The sequence below is a fragment of the Macaca mulatta genome, chromosome 17 (assembly GCF_049350105.2).
Source record: "Macaca mulatta isolate MMU2019108-1 chromosome 17, T2T-MMU8v2.0, whole genome shotgun sequence".
Classification (NCBI taxonomy): Eukaryota; Metazoa; Chordata; class Mammalia; order Primates; family Cercopithecidae; genus Macaca; species Macaca mulatta.
The window spans coordinates 11,855,403-11,874,354 of record NC_133422.1 but is presented as its reverse complement, the minus strand read 5'-3'; the positions used below and the strand labels follow the sequence as shown (position 1 = coordinate 11,874,354).

Below are 18,952 nucleotides of genomic sequence, written 5' to 3'. Positions count from 1 at the left end.
TTTCACTACTACCTAAAAGAGGATCCTGCCACAGCGGGGAAAGAAAGGTGACTGTGTCCACCCACATCCCAAAGCTCCCCACAACTAGAAATTATTTTGTCCCACTACAAATTAGACGGGAAGCTGATAAACATGATATTTTACACTTACACATTTTTGCACACACATGAAGGAAACAACACGTTGTCAGGCTCACTTTCTCTAACAAGCGAAGTTGATATATATAAGTTGTTGCCATACATAAAACTCAAGTCCATTAGCTAAGAACTTGGGGTCAATGCCTCAATAAAATAACATACTAAGTCTTCCTTAACTATTTTTACACAAATATACTTTTTTTTTTTTTTTTTGAGACGGAGTCTTGCTCTGTCACCCAGGCTGGAGGCAGTGGCATGATCTTGGCTCACTGCAGCCTCTGCCTCCTGCATTCAGGAGATTCTCCTGCCTTAGCCTCAGCCTCCGGAGCAGCTGGGATCTCAGATGCGTGCCATCATGCCTGGCTAATTTTTGTATTTTTAGTAGAGATGGGGTTTTGTCATGTTGGCCTGGCTGGTCTTGAACCCCTGACCTCAGGTGATCCACCCCGCCCTCGGCCTCCCAAACTGCTAGGATTATAGGTGTCAGCCACTGGGCCTGGACACAAATATACTGTCTTAATCATATTCTTTGAAGACTCAGCTTAAATGTCACTTCCCAGATGAAGCCCCTCCCCAGTTTTCCCTGGCAGAGTCACCTGTTAGTTGTCACACAGTACTTTATTTGCACCTATTCTTGTCAGCATTCCCACCATGTTGGCACTTCTCTGTCTCCTACATAACCCTAGTACACAGCTGGAACTTATCAGGGTATGTTAAATAGCTGACTATATCTGTATGCATTTGGAAAGATAGCTTTGGGCACAGAGAATCAGGTTCACATTTTAACATTATCTAGATTATCTTTGCATCAACATAGATTTTATCAGTGAAATGAGGCTTAAGAGTACACCTAGGGGAGAGAACACCATAGTGGATAAAAAATAAGGAGAACAAAAGATGAAAGGAAGAAAGGGAGAAAGGGAAAGAATATATGAAAGAGGGAGGAAAGAAAGGATGAGTGAACAAATGAAGACAGGAAGGAGGGAAGGGAGGAAAGAAGGAAGGAAGAAAGATGGAAGGAAGGAGGGAATAAAAGAAAGGGAAGAAAGGAAGGATGAAGGAAGAAAAAAAAGAGGGGAGGAAGCACAGAGTGATAAAAAGAGAGGAAAGGATAGAGGCACACTTACTCCAGCTCAGAAGAGAGCCATCTGAATACAAGGGAAAGATCAGTAGGTCTCAGGCCTGCTTCAGAAAAGAGACTTGGAAATCTAAGACCTCAAAATATGAAATGACTACAAGAAAACATTGGGGAAAATCTCCAGGATATTGGTCTGGGCAAATTTTCTTGAGCACAGGCAATCAAAGCAAAAATTAACAAATGGGATCACATCAAGTTAAAAAGCTTCCACACAGCGGCCGGGTGGGGTGACTCACGCCTGTAATCCCAGCACTTTGGGAGGCCGAGGTGGGCAGATTACGAGGTCAGGAGTTTGAGACCAGCCTGACTAACATGGTGAAATCCCGTCTCTACTAAAAATACAAACATTAGCTGGGTTGGGGGCCCACGCCTGTAATCCCAGCTACTTGGGAGGCTGAGGCAGAGAACTGCTTGAACCTGGGAGGTGGAGGTTGCAGTGAGCCAAGATTGCACCACTGCACTCCAGCCTGGACGATAGAGTGAGACTCTGTCTAAAAAAAAAAAAAAAAAAAAAGCTTCCACACAGCAAAGGAAACAATCAATAAAGTGCAGAGACAATCCACAGAACAGGAGAAAATATTTGCAAACTATGCATCTGAAATGGATTAAGAACGAAAATATATACAGAGTTCAAACAACTCTATGGGAAAAAAAAAATCTAATAATCCAATCAAAAAATGGGCAAAAGACTTGATTAGACATTTCTTAAAAGAATACAAATGGCAAACATGAATATGAAAGGTGCTCAACATCACTGATCATCAGAGAAATGCAAGTCTAAACTACAGTGAGAAACCATCACACCCCAGTTAAAATGGCTTCTATCCAAAAGACAGGCAACAACAAATGCTGGCAAGGATATGCAGAAAAGGGAACCTTCATACACTGGTTGGTGGGAATGTAAATTAGTACAACCACTATGGAGAACAGTTTGGAGGTTTCTCAAAAAACTAGAAATCAAGCTACCATATGATCCAGCAATCTTTTCCAAATACTGAAAGGAAATCAGTATTTGGAAGATCAGCTCCACATTTGCTGTAGCTCTGCACACAATAGTCAAGATTTAGAAGCAACCTAAGTGTCTATCAACAGACAAATGGATACAGAAAATGTGGCACATTTATGCGATGAAGTACTATTCAGCCATGAAAAAGGAATGAGATCCTGTCCTTTGCAGCAACATGGGTGGAACTGGAGGTCATTAAGTGAAGTAAGCCAAGCACGGGAAGACAAACGTTGCATGTTCTCACTTATCTGTGGGATCTAAAGATTAAAACAATTGAACTCATAAATATAGAGTAGAAGGATATTTATTAGAGGCTGGGAAGGATAGTGAGGGGTTAGTGGGGAGGTGGGGATGGTTAATGGGTTAAAAAAAAAGAAAGACTGAATAAGACCTAGTATTTGATAACACAACAGGGTGATGATAGTCAATAACAATTTAATTGTGCACTTTAAAATAACTAAAAGAGCATAACTGAACTGTTTGTAACACAAAGGATAAATGCTTGAGGGGATGGACACCCATTCTCCATGATGTGATTATTATGCATTGCATGCCTGGATCAAAACATCTCATGTACCCCATAAATACATATACCTACTATACACCCAAAACCATAAAAAGAAAAAAGAGAAAAAAAGAAAAGAGAGCTGTAGAGGTATGCTCCTGCTTGCAGTTCTACTGCCGGACACTAGTTGCATGAAATCCAAGATCTACACGTTCAGATATCCTGGTTTTTAAAGAGCATTAAATAAGCAGTAAAGCAAGATTAGCACAGAATACACAATGGGTATTTAACCAACAAGTGGAAACAGATTATGGCAAAGGAAGCTCAAAATAATGATGCCATTCATCAGGTAAAAACAGTATACTTCAAGTAAGAATAGAAAGACTTCACATACTTTAAAAATTTGTCTTTGTTCTATATTTTGGTACAATTTTATTTATGTACTGAAGTTTCATGAATTGAATTGAATGTTTATCTTCACAAAATCATTCTGAAAAAGTCTAACTTTGGGGTGATGGGTCCCTGAAAGTTCTTAGCTGGCTAAAGCTGAAGACCTTAGGTCTGACCAGATGCCCCAGCTCACTGAGTGACAGTGAACAAACGAGGACCCGGGGACCTGGGAAAACCCAAAATACTGAGACTTCGCACTGAACACCGGTGGCTGCTCACAGCACAGAAAAAAGTGAAACCCAGACATGACGTCCCTTCTGATGGAAGAAAGCAGTATGAAATAGTCTTGACTAAACAAACAAACAAACAAGCTCAAACTTGAATCTAACCAAGGCTTTCGATCTAATTTCCAATTTTTAGGAAATACAGGAGTTAGAGGAATATATCACATTATGCCAAAAAGATGTAGTCAGCCACATCCAGACTGAAGGAAAGAGTGGGAGAGAAAGACGTTTTCTTAATAAATAAGTTTGGAGGGGGGAGAAAAAGAGAAATGGAGGGGAGTTTGTTGATTTCTTTAAAAGTCTACTGCAATGTGTGGAGCTTACTTGGATCCTGATTCAAATATTTTGTTAAAAGAAAATACGACATTCACGATACAATTGGCAATTTGAACACATGGGAGATCTGATGACGTTAAGGGATTGTTGTTAGTTTTTTAGATGTAGTAATAGTATTGCAGTTTTGTTTAGAGAAGAACTTTTTTAGAAATACATATGGAAATGCTTAGAGATGATTTTGTTTCTAGTATTCGCTTCAAGTAATATCAGGGGAAGGTTCAGGGAGTGTGTAACAAATTGGCTATGAGTTGATAATTGTTGAAGATGACCATTAGGTTCATTGTGCTACTCTGTTTGCATATGTTTATCTTTTAAATTCTTTGAAAAAAAAAACAAACAAAAACTAAAACCAGGAGGTCGTGATGCATCACTTATCACTGTTAAAATCTTACAATGTCTTGTTTTTAAAGATGACACAAGATACTCTCAAAACTTATTCTAATAGCAATTCTCCAATTTTTTTTTTTTTTTATCTTTTCCTGGTGGAGCTATAAAAAGGACCAGTCTCCATTTCTCCCCATTTGCAGACTGGATTTGGATGGCCAAATCTCAGAGATACCTCACCTGCTGTGTGAGAAGTAAGATGCAGTCCTCAGTCTGCACTCTGGGCTTCTCTTTGAGTTTTCTCCCTCCGAATCAGAGATCACTGCTGTCCCAAACTATGCAAGGGGAATGTTCTCCTGTGCTGAAGAATTCTGCAGGAGTTTCAGTATTTCCATAGGAATACAGCTGTTTGTACTTCTCACACCCTGAGGAGTTCCAATCTTCCCTACTCCCAGCTTAAAAAAATACAGACTTTAAACACTCCTTGTGTCCACATCTAAAAGGGCAGAGGAAAGCCATCAATCTCTACCTTAATTTTCAAACAATTTCAGTGTACACTAATTACATTTTCACTTCACAATCTTTTCATATCATATATCTCTGTAATCTTTAGGAGGAAAGAAAGATGGCCAGACAGGACAGGCCACAGTCACTTAGAAGTCTAGAGGGAGTCTGACATACCAAGAGGTGCTTTATTTGAGGTATACAAGGGGCTCATTTAATACAAGTAACTTTCTACTTCTAACTTTCCAAAATTTCAAGTGTGCTCCACACAGGTAAGATTTCACTAATCTAGAAAGATCCAAAGTATTACTGCCCTCAGAGATATTTCTTTTTTAAAAATGTGTATACATTTAAGTGCAGTTTTGTTACATGGATATACTGCGTTGTAGTGACATCTGGGCATTCAGAGAGATTTCAATGAATGTGTTTAATCCAGCAATGCTACTGGACTTAATATGAGATTATTCAATTAGTTAAATATATCAATAACCTTGCTTAAGATGCTATTTTAAAGTCTTTTAATTATGACAACAGTGGATGTAGCAGTGAAGGGCGTGGGCTTTGAAATCTGAGAGACCTGATTTGGAATCCTAGGTCCTCACAACTTATGACCCTTTCTTAACTTCTCTAAGCTTCAGTTATCGTTTAGAAAAAATGAGGATACATATACTCAATTGAGGGTTTTGATATCATCAGCAGTGAAATTTTATAATATAAATGTCTGGTCTTAGTGGTTAATAAAGAATTTCAGAATGGAACTACCACCATTGGGGTCTCTCTTCTTCACCAGAACATGGGAAGATGCTGAGTGGTGAGCCACCTCACCCCATGTGGCGGCACCCTTCACAGTAAAGAGCTGTGACCCAACTGCGAAAAGGCACCAAAGCATTTTGTTCAGAACTATCTGCACCCAGCAGCAGGCACTCTACTTCAGTATGAACCAAAGAATAATGGGGTCCCAAATGTTTTCATGTCTGACATCTTTTTCTCATCAGATCTCATTTGTGCCAACTTTGACTCAAGTTTGGAAAAACACCTAAGGAGTGAGCCTGAGGACTCACAGTTCTGAATATTGACCATTACTCCCCAAGTGACTTTCCCCATCATGAGGGGTAATCGGCACCCCAGTGGTGTGATTCATCTTGAAGATGTCCTCTGGTCATGTCACTGCCTGCATGGATCACTGGACTTCTGGTGGAAGACTTACCCCCTTGAAAACCTGCCTCGGTTTGTAAAAATGGACATCACCCTATGACATCCTGAGTAGGTTTCTAACAGCTAATGAGAAATAGTTAAAACCCTTGGAGATCTGTGGAAGAAGGGTACTTGGGGAAACTGACAAAATTTCTTCCTTTGTATTCCATTTAGTTATTAAAATGAATTTTCTTAAGCAAAATAATAAATGCTACCTTTCACCTAAAATATTGGAGAAAAAGAAACAAAAGAGAATGATACAGAAGATAGCGCAAATAAATCCAAGGTACTATCAGGTAAGATGTTGCCCAGTACCCCATGCCATGAAAAGTGAAGGTAGATATAAATCTGGAAGAATATGTTGGCACTTTTTTTTAAGCAAAATCTCTTGAGATAATCTGTCCTATTTGCAGTGGTTTTGTTTATTTCATTGGAGCCTATTTCTCCGCCACATTTAACAGTCCTAAGTACAAATCCATTATTTGAACAGTGGAGGAGAAACTTCAATTAAATTCAGCTACAAAGTTAATCTTCATTTTAATTGAACAAAAGAGCAGCTCTCATAGGCATTCTTTAAAAAAGAAAAAAAAAAAAAAAAGAACTACAGCAGCTACTAAGAAATGTAAGATACAACCTTCACTTGTTTGTTTCTGGGTAACTTTCTATTTTGTTGGTCTTTTCAATTTTATTTGTCCCAATATACTCCTCTAACTGTGCATGTTATGTTCACTCAGCAGACTTTCAGTGTCTAGTACAGTGTGTGTGGATGGATTTTTTTCCTGTCTCCTTCAGGACATCGCTCCATCAGCCAGCTCCTCAGTGACCCCTTTCTTCAACCCTTCCCTTCTCTTCGGTCTCTCTCTCAGCTATGAGCATGCTTAAACCTTTTCATCTTAGTGCCTTCCTTGGCCACACATCCACCTCTGGCTGTGTTTCCTTTCTAACCCTCTTCTTATATTCAGTTCTCCAATGGGTGGTCTATACTTCCTGTCTTTCTTCCTTCTCCTATTCAAAATGTCTTCAACTACTTGCAATCTGGGCTTTTCTTTCACCACTAAAATTAGTCTCCCTGGGGACCCCAGTAATTTTCCAAATGGCAAATCTGGTGGCCATTTTTCATGCTGGATCTTTTAGCAGCAATGTTCACTCCCTTCTTTCCACTTGAATCACCCCCACCTCCCATCTGTTCTTCTACTTCTTAGACGTTCCTTTTCTTTTTTTGAAGATAAGGTCTCACTCTGTCACTTAGGCTGGAGTGGAGAGCAGTGGTGTTAACACGGCTCACGGCAGCCTCAATGAAATGATCCTCCCACCTCAGCCTCTGGGAGCACAGGCTTGTGCCACCATGCCTGGCTAATTTTTTTGTTTTTATTTTTTGTAGATAGAGATTGTGGGGCTGGTCTCACCATGTTGCACAGGCTGGTCTCAAACTCCTGGACTCAAACAATTTTCCCACCTCAGCCTCCCAAGGTGCGGGGATTACAGGTGTGAGCCACTGTGCCCACCAGACATTCCTTCTCTGTGGCCTGCATAGTCTTTTTCCTTGAATGTTTGTATTCTTCATGGCTGAATCACCTTGGGAAAGCCTACAGGAACATTCCAACTCCCCTGCCTTCAACCTACATAATTACAACTTAGGAATTGAGTAGAAATTCCCAAAAGCATCAGGAAATATTATCAAATAGAATACTGTGTTTTAAGAAATTTTAAAAGTCAGAACATACTATATACTAGGTATGTAAGCAACAGTAAAAATACCTAATAAAGCAAGTCTTATTGTTAGCATGACCTATAGAAATCTAAATCTGCGATGGTTAAAATTGCTACAATGCTATAGTAAAGCTTGCTATTGCTGAAAACTGTACTGATGATTTTCAGGAATGTCAAAATGCAAAATGTTGTGTGGGAACACAGCAATATTACATCAGAGTGACCTTAAGGAATGAGCCATCGTTACTTGGTATTATGCCATTATTATTGAATGTATTTTTATTGGTATTTTCTCTCACTCTAAAACATATACTTCCAGATGATCTTTTGTTTGTATTAAAAAGGAGGTCTTTGTAAATAGTACAAAGAACATATCATCAGAAAAGCTAGACTGAAAATAATGAGGAATCACCTTCGTCTGGTTTTGTATTCTCAAAAAAAGGAAACTTCGATAATCTCTTCAGAAAGTCACCAGAAATAAAAATAAAAATAAAAATTATGGCCTTATCCATGAATGAACTGAATTGGATACTATTAAATTGAAGTAAAAAGCCCTCTGATATTTTTTATTACCTCGTGATGCTTTTCACATCATTTATTTGCTATAAGGTTCAATCAAACTTTTACTATGGTGGTGTATTAAATTTCATTTCACAGCAGGAAAAGTTCCATTTAGGAGCGACAGAATAAATGTTTTTCATCTACATGCCTCCAAGCATACTCCTAATTAAGAAAACAAACTTATGAGATCATCTGAAAGATCACCTCATTCAGCAGTTAAATTAAATCTTTTTAGCCACTAACAATGCTATGTTTCTGGGTTAGGGTGAATTTTCAAGTTTTTGATGAATGTCTTTAAAGATTATTTAAGGGATGTTCCAGCCTAAGCTGTTTTGCTAAGAAACAGCTATTTTAAAAGTTATTTATTTATAATTTGAAAACTAGCCAGTATGTTGTCAAGTGTGATATAAATATTCCCTATCTGAAGAGCAATATTTTAGTCTCTTTTCAGGACAGCATTACTTTGATTCTATCACTACACTCAACAGGGAGTTAAATGAAATTACTTTTACTCTATGTTTCCCTTATTTGGTCTGTTGAAGCAACAGCAGCCTCTATTTAAAGAGGAGTTTGACCAACAAGCCTAGCTGATTGTCCTTCTGGGAAGCTGACTGGAATCCACAGTGCAGAAAGACATTAAGGCTCGCATTTCTGCTATTTGCACATCCTTAGTCAACAGACATGTAACCTTTGCTTAGTATAGGAAGATTGGCACGTAGAGCAGTGCAGAAAAACCACCAACTTGCAAACGGGCGTGATAAAATATTATGAAATATCATATGGCTGAGGTTAGTAAATGGTGATAAGCCTATGAACATGATTAATTATAATCAGTTGTAGGAAGATCTGTCATATAAAGATCCAAACTTTATTAGAGGCAGTCATTCTGTCCTTTAGCACAGCAGAATTTCCCAATTCACAAATTACTAAAATACTAAAAAGGGTTCTGGATGAAAGGATCTGATATTTTCTGATATCTAGAAGTCTGCACACACATCAGTCACGTGAATGAGTGAAATACAAGACTATGGATGAAAGTTCAATCTCTAGATGGCCCAGAGGTGAAAAAACCTCTTTTACACCTAAAAACAGGGTGTATCCTAATTTCGGTCTCTTACTTCTCATCAGATATGGTCTATAATCACAAGAGGAAGCTCGGACGAGGGTGTATATCACTTGCCAAACTTACTTAGACCTACAGTCCCATTCATCAAAATGACTAGAACCACTCATCATACACCATCTGCTGGTGGCGGGCCACCAGTGTCCTTATTACAGCACAGCGTCCTGCTTAACTTTAGGGGTAACAGGACTGACGCCAGCTTTGTAACATCAGCACACAGGAGGGGTTGGAAGCCTCAAACTCTGGGCCAAGGAACAAAGGTATGTCAACAACGTTACTGCCTGAACCTGGAACAACATTAGCATGCAGTAATGCTGTCATTAGCTAATTGCTTGGCCTTTCAGTGTTTGTGCCAGCTGGCCATGACTGATGTTCCTACAGGTTTGTTCTTAAGCATGACATATTTCATTACAGATTCATGATGTGTGATGCAATAGAGTTTGGCATCCTGGATTCTTCAGACTGTGTACCCCAAGAAAACAGTTTGTGTTACTTCGAGTTGACTTCTTTCATGTTAGCAAACTAGCTAGATCATGTTCTATTATTTTTAAGCCTCCATTCCAGCATGACACAGTTAGCACCTTTATGAATTATCACTCTGTTTGTCAGCCCACACCTGTGCTCCAAACTCAGCACAGGAGCAACGTCTAAAATATCCTGCCTGCATCTTGTCCATTAACCATTTTGTGAACAAGGCTACTAAGGCTCAAGCAATCCCAATGATAAAATTCCCCGTTTTCACTCATCTTTCATCATAAAAAGTGTTTTTGAATTCCGGGATGTTGGACAAAGGTGGGCACAACTCTCTCACTCTCAGTCTCCGCTGAAGGACAACATGAAAGTTAGATTTTTTTTTTAAGTCAAGTAGACTTAAAAAAAAACCCTTCTCTTTATTCCAGGTTTTGAAATCAAAACACAGTAAATTACTTTCTTTCTGAGTAACTCTTTGTCAGGCGAGTCAGAATTTCTTTTTCTTCTTCCCGTTGACATTTTATGCTGATAGACTAGATCCAGATGGAATTCCTGGACCAATCCCCAATTTAGCTTCCACTGCAGCTCCTGGAAGGGACAATGGAAGATTAAACCTGGGTAGACTCACTAATAAGTGAGTTTAAACCCAGGGATTAAACCCAAGGAATTTAAGAGTTTAAACCCAGGGGTTTGAGAGTGAATGCTGCTTTTATTTCATTTGTTTTATCCACTAGAGTGAAAACGGCCTGGCTGCTATCCTTTCATAGATGAGAAAACAATGATAGATCACACATAAGTGACTTTGTCAGAAGCACAGGTTAGTGGCAGGGCTATAATAAAAAACCAATTTTCTTGTGTATTGGTCAAGTCATAGGGAGGGGCGTGGACAAAAGTCTAAGAAGTGTGATTGAAAATTCTTGAAATTTTCTAAACTTGGTTTACTTAGCTGAATAACCCAGCCTTTCACATTTTGGGCTGCCTGGCATTATGTGGTTCTTATGTTTTTCTGAGACCCCTCCTCTCAAGAACCAATGAAATTTCCTCTTTGAAAGACTTTGAAAACCCTCAGAGGTGGACATACTTCAAATCCCTGGTTTTATTGCCTAGGTCTTCACAATTCACACCTGGGTAGGCCTCAAGTGTTTTGCTGGAAATACAGTGAGATCGTGGGGGGTGTTGTCTTCTCTCAAGTACTTTGTTTGCCTCTGTCATCTCCCAAAGCATGAGCACCTGGAGGGCCAAGACCAGGTCTGCTGAAAGGAGCTGTGATTGTGCTTCTGTCAACGCCGTGGCAGAGCTCAGCAGAGCCACCTGACAGTATTGATAAATGGCAACAGCAGACAGTCAAGTCCCCTGCTCAAGCCTCCATTATGTTTGAGTGAACAGAAAGAGAGGATGCACCAGGCTGATTTCTGAGGAAATATACCAGAAACTCATCTCAGTCCTCCGACGAGGATAATGAGGGTGGTGATGAGGACAAATGAGCATCTCCTACATGCTCAGGAGTATATCAGGGGTTCCATGCACTCCGTCTAATCCTCTCAGCCACACTGTGAGCTGGGTACTGTCACTCCCATTTTGCAAATGAGAGAAAAAGGAGGTTGACTGGCTGGTTCAAGGTCACACAACACTAAAGAGGTGGAAGCAGGAGTCAAATCCAGATCAGTCAGAATGAAAAGCTGTTTTGTCTTTAACTTTATCTCTTTTGTCCATTTGAGCTACAAAGTCAAAATTGATAGCAGCACTTGAATTCTGAAACACTGGAGAGTCTTGTTTTTGGAAAGAGCTTACTGAGAAGGTAATTGCCTGTGACTACAGCGATAGATGCTATACAGACAGACTCATAGAGAATGAGAGCATATATTCTGAGACTGTGTCTGATCACTAAGAGTCACCTATTGCTGGAGTCGGGGTAAGGGGAAGGTGACCATATCAATGAATAAAGAGGTATCCTTAGATGCCCGAAAGCAGGAGGCTGAGAATCAATGCCTCTTGTACTCAGCACATTGTAGGGCATTCATCTGTCGAGTGCAAAGAACAGAACAAAAATCTATTATTATTAGTTTAGAGTTGGCAAGATGACTTTTGGAAACACACAGGATCCAATAAAGACATTCCTTTCAAGCTACTATATTAATGTTTCATTCATTCACTCATTCATTCATTTAAAAAAAATTTACTGTCTATGATATGCAAACACTGTCCTAAACATGGGGGCATGGGATATGTGTGTGTGTGTGTGTTTACATGTGTGTGTGTGTCAAGATGCATCCCACACAGATATTGCCTCCAAGGAACTTATAGGCTAATACATTGCTTCTTTAACTTAAGAGAAAATCTCTGCCCCTACCCCACCACCATAAAAAATACACTATGGTTTGGTATGCACATGCACAACTGAAAGTATCATAAAATGCTTACCCTTAAAACTCATCATATACTCTGGTATTTACTAGTTTAGCCTATACTAATTACTCTAATTCAGTGAGGACAGAATCGTTTGCATGACAGAATGATATGGTAGCTCAGATAAAGTAGAGATTTGCAGATATGTGTAAGTGTGTGTTAACATAAGCATGATTGTGTGGAGACATCAGGGAAGAAATCAAGCCAAGCTTTTCAGATGATGAGATTTTGGACTGGGCCTTAAAGGGCAGGCAGGATGAGGAGCTGAGCAGCATTCTAGTAAGAGAGGTCGGCATGCATACACGCGTGGTGGCAGACAAGAAACCTGGGTTCATAAAGGCATATGGTGGGAGTAAGATCAGTTTGGGCCAAATCAAGGAGTGAAAGGGAATGAAATGAAAGTTTTATGCAAGAAATGTAATGGACAGGATTGTGTTTAGAGAATATTCACAGATGAGATCAGAGGAGGAAAAATTGGTGACAGGCCCCTTATTCTTCTTTTTATCCACCTTGAGGACACCCCACCTCACCATGTGCTTCATGGAGCAAAGGCCAACCCTGGTTTTATCTGCATAGGAAGCAAACTGAGAATTCTGCAGAGGACATAGGCAGGACGATGGGCTCAGGTAACCCAAAAGCTCACATGGAGTAAGTGCTTGGAAATATTGAATGAAATATAACATTTTTTTTTAAGTACAGAAATGAGTTCACAAGAAAGGCAAAAGGAAAGGAAAAACAGGAGGGAGTGAGGTAGCTTAGTGGCTGTCAGGGGAGAGGACTGTTTGTTTCATTATCCTAGAGGCTTTTGTTGTTGTCCACCGGGGGATAGGAAACACTGATATGGGCCCTGAGAGGTGGGACACAGAAAATAAGATGCCTTACATAAAGTCTGGTCCTAAACAATGGACTAGGGAAACATCTATGCACCGTTAAAAGAAGATGAAAAGATGTTCCCAGTGGTCTCTGCTTAAGTTCTATGTAAAATAACAAGAAAAAAAAATTCACATCCAAGAATTTAAAACCACAGGCCAAAGTCTTACAAGTTTGGGATATACATTTGTGTCACCTTCTAGGTGCAGAAAGTCACCGAATATTTGGCCCCGAACAGCAGTAACTCTGGGCAACAGAAGGGGCAAAAGCAAAACTGTGCTGGAGAAACACTCCCACAACCGTGGATGCAAGGAGAACTCACAGAAAAAGAGGCTCAGTGAAAGAATTCACAGTGAAAAATTTCAAAGTATGTAAAAAGCAATCCATCACGGGCAAGAATTAGCAGGCACAACAAACAGAAGAATTGGCAGACACAACAAGTACTGATATAACAGAACAATAATCTAAAGACACATTCAAGGTGATTGAAGACATAAAAGGAAAGTTGTAATCTTAAAAAAGAAACAAAATACAATGAAAATAAGAAGCCTAAGTAGACTTTCAAAGAGAACTAAATAGCACTTCCAGTAATAAAAAATGTAGTCATCAAAATTAAAATTCTCACTAGGTAGGTAAAACAGATTATATAGCCTAAGAGAACATTAATGAATTGGAAAATAGATCTGAAAAAATTACTCAGAATGCAGAAGAGACAAAGAGGTAGAATAATAAAAGATAGGTAAAAAGATATGCAATGTAGCATAAGAAAGTCCAATTTACATCTAATAGAAGTATCAGAAAAAGAGAAGGGGGAAGTGGAAAAATGATGACATTCATATAATTAATAGTTAAGAATTTTCCAGAATTGATGAAAAGATATAAATCCTTAATTTAAGAAGCACAAGAGTCTCAAACAAGAAAATAAAAATAAATGCACATCCAAACACAGTGTAGTGAAACTTCAGAGTACCAAAGACAAAGAAAAAAACTATAAAAGTAAACAGGGAAAAAAGTAAAGAATCTACAAACAAATAACAAATTCACTACAGACTCTTCAACAGCAATAGTAAGGCAACACAGTGAAATAAAGATTCAAATGTCAGAGGGAGAATGAATGTCAACGTAGAATTCTATTCCCAGCTGAACCATCACCAATAAATGAGGGAGAAATAAAGACATTCAGATGAACAAGACTGAGTAATTTACCACCCACTGATTCTTACTTAAAGAACTGAAAAAGATTCACTTTGGGAAGAAGAAAACTGAGTTCAGAGGGAAGGAGGAGGATGCAAGAAGGAACTGTATTCATTATTTATTTTCTGCAGTTTTTATGTTTTGAAATAAAAATATAAAAGAGACACAAATGACCCCATTAGCTTGTTTAGAACACTTTGCTTGGGAAAGGTGAAATAATGATAAGACTGGACAAGAACAAATGCTGTTAAATGTCCCCATGAAGCAATAAAAATAGAATAAAATTATTGACTTATCCATAAATATTCATGAATATGACCTGAGCATCTTTTGGGTACAAAGAGCCATTCTGCAGAACAAGTGAAAGATATTTACGAAGAAACAAATCTAAAATTTGTTTTTGTGGAACATTTTTATTTCCTTTTTTTTTTTAAGTTGGCTATCTGGATATTGCAAAGTCATAAATAAAACCTTATGATTTAATTTAAAGTTGTACATAATCTGCTCCACACAAGCTAATAGGTGTAAAATTCTGAGTTAGTCTTTTAACAATAAAACTGAAAAATATGGATTCCTGAGTAGTTCCCCAAATAGTAAGTCTATACTTCCAAGTTTTTGAAAATTACCTTTGCCATCCCCATACAAGTTGTATTTAGTTAAGAATAATAGAATACAATTTTGTGATTTGATATGAACCCACATAAATTCAGGGTTGTAAAGCATTCAATGTCTTTGTAAGACAAGAGAAACAGTAGAGGACATTTAATGGAATTCACCTTAAAAGTACTCTACATACATCAAAAATAACACCTATTGTTGCAGCTACAGGACAAAATGCCAAATGCACATTCACACTTCTAGAATCAGGTGACAAGCCTCTGAATCCATTCACATTTACTGGCCTACAAGTAGGCAAAAATAAGGACAGAAAATTACTAAGCATTTTTCAGCAGACAAGAAAAGAATATGGAACAGAAGCTTACATTTCTGCCAAAAAATCAAAGGGGAATAAAAAGGCCAGAGTTGGGGGCTCATGCCTATAATCCCAGCATTTTGGGAGGCCAAGGTGGGTGGATCACCTGAGGTCAGGAGTTTGAGACCAGCCTGGCCAACATGGTGAAACTTCATCTCTACTGAAAACATAAAAATTAGCTGGGCGTGGTGGCGCACTCTTATAGTCCTAGCTACTAAGGAAGCTGAGGCACAAGAATTAATTGAACCCAGAAAGCCGAGGTTGTGGTGAGCCAAAATTGCGCCACTGCACTGTAGTCTGGGTGATAGAGCAAAAAAATCTCTTTTTATAAAAATCACTAATACTAAAAACTGATTAGATTCATCTCTTCAGCTAAAAGCATCAAGTGTGTCTTCTTGGCCATCAACACCCAGCAGAATCCTTCACTCGAAGCACATAAGGAAGATTTCCTTATGACAAGAACTTACACTTTAAAATTTTTTCTTGTTTGGGGACATTTTAGTTGTATCATAGAGTGGAACAAAAATGTCTACTTCTATTAAAAGAACGCTATGGCACATGTACATTTTTCAGACCTAATCCTTATTCCAAGAAGAAAAAACAAACTCCACGCAAACGAATTCCAACCTGAGTTGAGGGACAAAGTTAAATCCAAACTATTTTACTTCATAAACTCTTAAAAAAACAGTAAACTATTATTTTGGAAACACGGATGGTTCAAAAGGTGTCAGGACCTAGCTGTGTAAGCATCTCTTTGAACTTTAGTACAACTTCACAGCTCCTCAGGAAAATTCATTAGGATACACAATTTCAAAGAGACTAGACCTGTCATTTTTGCACTTTTCTAGGGCTACAGGGTAAAATGAATCTTTATTGTGCCTCACCACTCTCTCTTTAAACTGACCCACATCCTCTGAAATGGAGGTAGCTTCCCTCGGGGGAGTCTGGGCTGCTTCAGGGGTTGGAGGCTCCAAGGGTCAGCCCTGTTCTGGGCATTGGGACTTTGGATACTTGAAGTGGCTGGTTCAAGTTACAGGAGAGTCCTGTGTTGGTTTGTTTTAAGAAGTTAGCAACAGTATCTGCAACAGTGTCTTTACATGAAGACGACCAACGGAAGATTTACAATAAAGTACAGAGGGGTTCAGATGTGGGCTCTGAAGCCACCTAGTTTGAGTTTAAATCAACACTGTGTGACCTTGAGTATTTACTTAACCTTCTCTGTGCCAACTTTCCTCATCTGTAAGCAGGAAATAAGTGCTGTCTACCTAAGGTCACTGCGAAGATTAAACGAGGTAATAAGTTGTGCACAATGCCTAGCACATAGTAACCACACCACAGATATCAGCTATTAGTAGAAGTAAGAGGAGCAGAAACACAAAAACATGAGTGAATGGAAATAAAGGTCCTGTAGTCAGGATGAATTTAGATGATTTAAACTGTAAAAGCAAGAAACATTTCCCATAATTATGGAAATTCAATAAATGAAGAGAATTTTATGAACAGAATGGATAAATGTAACATCCACTGATCTAATAAAAATTTTAATGAGCAAAGTTTGTAACTTTCAGGTAAACACACTTAACAAACGTTTATGAATTCTGATTCCCAAACCCTATGTTGTAATTCTTGTAAAGGTCATTTTTAACAGATGATGGGCATCATCTGTTACATATTTTCAGAGACATGTATTGCAGGCTTAAGAATACTGTATTTAATTATTTTAAGTTATAATTCTGCAAAGCAAACCTCTGATTATCTTCTTATCACCCCAGTAACCTCATAGGAGGTACAAAGTCACACTTCCCAGAAACAGCTGCATCACTCTGAATTCTTTTCCTTTTATTTTATTGTGTGTGGCCCTGCCAAGGTTAGAAAACAGGTAATCTGAATCTACCAATTGCACTTCCTTCCTTTCTGACTGTCCTTTGGAGAGATTCAGCGCTCTTTAGAGCCCTGTTAGAGCAATTAACGTAAGGCGGACTCATGCCTGCCTTATTTGCTAGCAGAAGCATCTGCAACCAAAGACACTGACATCCAAGGGCATCATGTGTCTAACGAGGGAACTAAAGGTAAGTCAGTCAAGAATGTATTGTCGGCCGGGCGCGGTGGCTCAAGCCTGTAATCCCAGCACTTTGGGAGGCTGAGACGGGCGGATCACGAGGTCAGGAGATCGAGACCATCCTGGCTGACACGGTGAAACCCCGTCTCTACTAAAAAATACAAAAAACTAGCCGGGCGAGGTGGCGGGTGCCTGTAGTCCCAGCTACTTGGGAGGCTGAGGCAGGAGAATGGCGTGAACCCGGGAGGCGGAGCTTGCAGTGAGCTGAGATCCGGCCACTGCACTCCAGCCTGGGTGGCAGAGCGAGACTCCGTCTTAAAAAAAAAAAAAAAAAAAAAAAAAGGATGTATTGTCTTTCACGTTTTAGAAATGGAAATGGTGTTTCTGAACGACTCATCAAAACACTTCCTCTGACAATATGGTACCAAGCCCTTAACTTCTCAAACTCGAAGTCCACACAGCCACTTGAACAAAATGATTTTTCTTGTCATCTACTTTAAAAACTGTACAAAAGATTTTGCCATATATATAAAATATGTGTATGATATATATATACACACATATATATATCACAGAGACTCTGAACACAATTTTTCTATGATTGATACTTCTTTGATACTTCCTCTTGTTAAATTATGCTTATTAGTCCCAAATGCAGCAGTGAAGCATGCTACTGAATAGTATTTGCTGAAGATTGTTTTAAAATCCTTGACACTCAAAATTGTTTCTCTTAGATCAGGGAACCTAACTATTATCTTTAACACATTACCTATGATATTAAAGAACCTTTACAAACTAGAAGAAAAGCAATCCATCTTTTGTTAGAGTGTTTAAATCTAGTATAACAGCATACAGATGAATTTTCAAAGAGGAAGGTTCCACGGCATGTACTCACCAGGGGCTCTGCCATAATGATACGAATCTTGCGTTCGGCCTGAGTGGTGAAGTTGACAAATAAACTTTTGAGGACATATTCTCCTGGTTTGCTGTCTGGGTCCACATTGATGGGTAACATGGTTGGCGGCCCTTTCTCCCTGTGCGTGCCAGAAGCAGGTGGAACCGGAGGCTTGATGTAACCGTTACCAACGGGAGAAGCTGAAAAACAGAATGGGCATCCTTACTGGCTGAAAACAATGTCATAAATATTCAGATGGACTGTGTTAAACCATAAATGTCAGGATACGAATCGTATCAAGAAAGTCACACTTAATATTATAACCTGGTCTTATTCTTTGGAAATGGTGTCAGAATTTTATTATTTTCATTATACTATGTTTGTGTTATACCATATTTGGTCATCTCAAAATTCTACTCACTACATTGCTGTAGGTAAATTATATTGGAAGCTCGTACTATAGCTGACCAATCTTACAATACTTAAGATGTTTTTGGCTTATTTTTTGTTCTAGGGAAACAGCAGTCCCATTTAGAAAACGGGTAGAAAAACGTATATGGGAAAAAAAGTGATTTCTTGTCCAGGTTTTCCTCATGGTCAAGAGCTGTCTGTCTTCCATGCTTCGTTCTAATAATGGAAAAGACTCTGGGGTAATTCCTTCCAGAAATCTCCAAGAATCAATTTGCAGAAGCCAAGCTGGTTCTTGCTCTAGAAAGGGATGCACCTCTTGAAAGATACAAGGCTCAGGCAGCGCCCTGTTTGCCGTCCAAGGTGTGGGTTTAACTTTTCACTCTCACCATCCTTCGGCTCAAGTTGGGACACCTCTGTGCTTCCTTTATAAAATATGTAGGTTCCCCACGAGTACTGTATCT

At 39.0% G+C, this 18,952-nt stretch overlaps 1 protein-coding gene across 4 annotated transcripts in view; it reads right to left on the bottom strand.

Moving 5' to 3' along the window:
* The window catches only part of FRY (FRY microtubule binding protein), a 267,764-nt gene that overhangs the window by 201,870 nt on the left and 46,942 nt on the right, over positions 1 to 18,952 (bottom strand). For all 4 annotated transcript variants that reach the window (XM_028837192.2, XM_028837194.2, XM_077974167.1 and 1 more), the window contains exon 2: positions 18,081 to 18,280. In XM_028837192.2, coding sequence (XP_028693025.1) covers positions 18,081 to 18,280 — 200 coding nt within the window. The remainder of the gene's footprint in view (positions 1 to 18,080; positions 18,281 to 18,952) is intronic.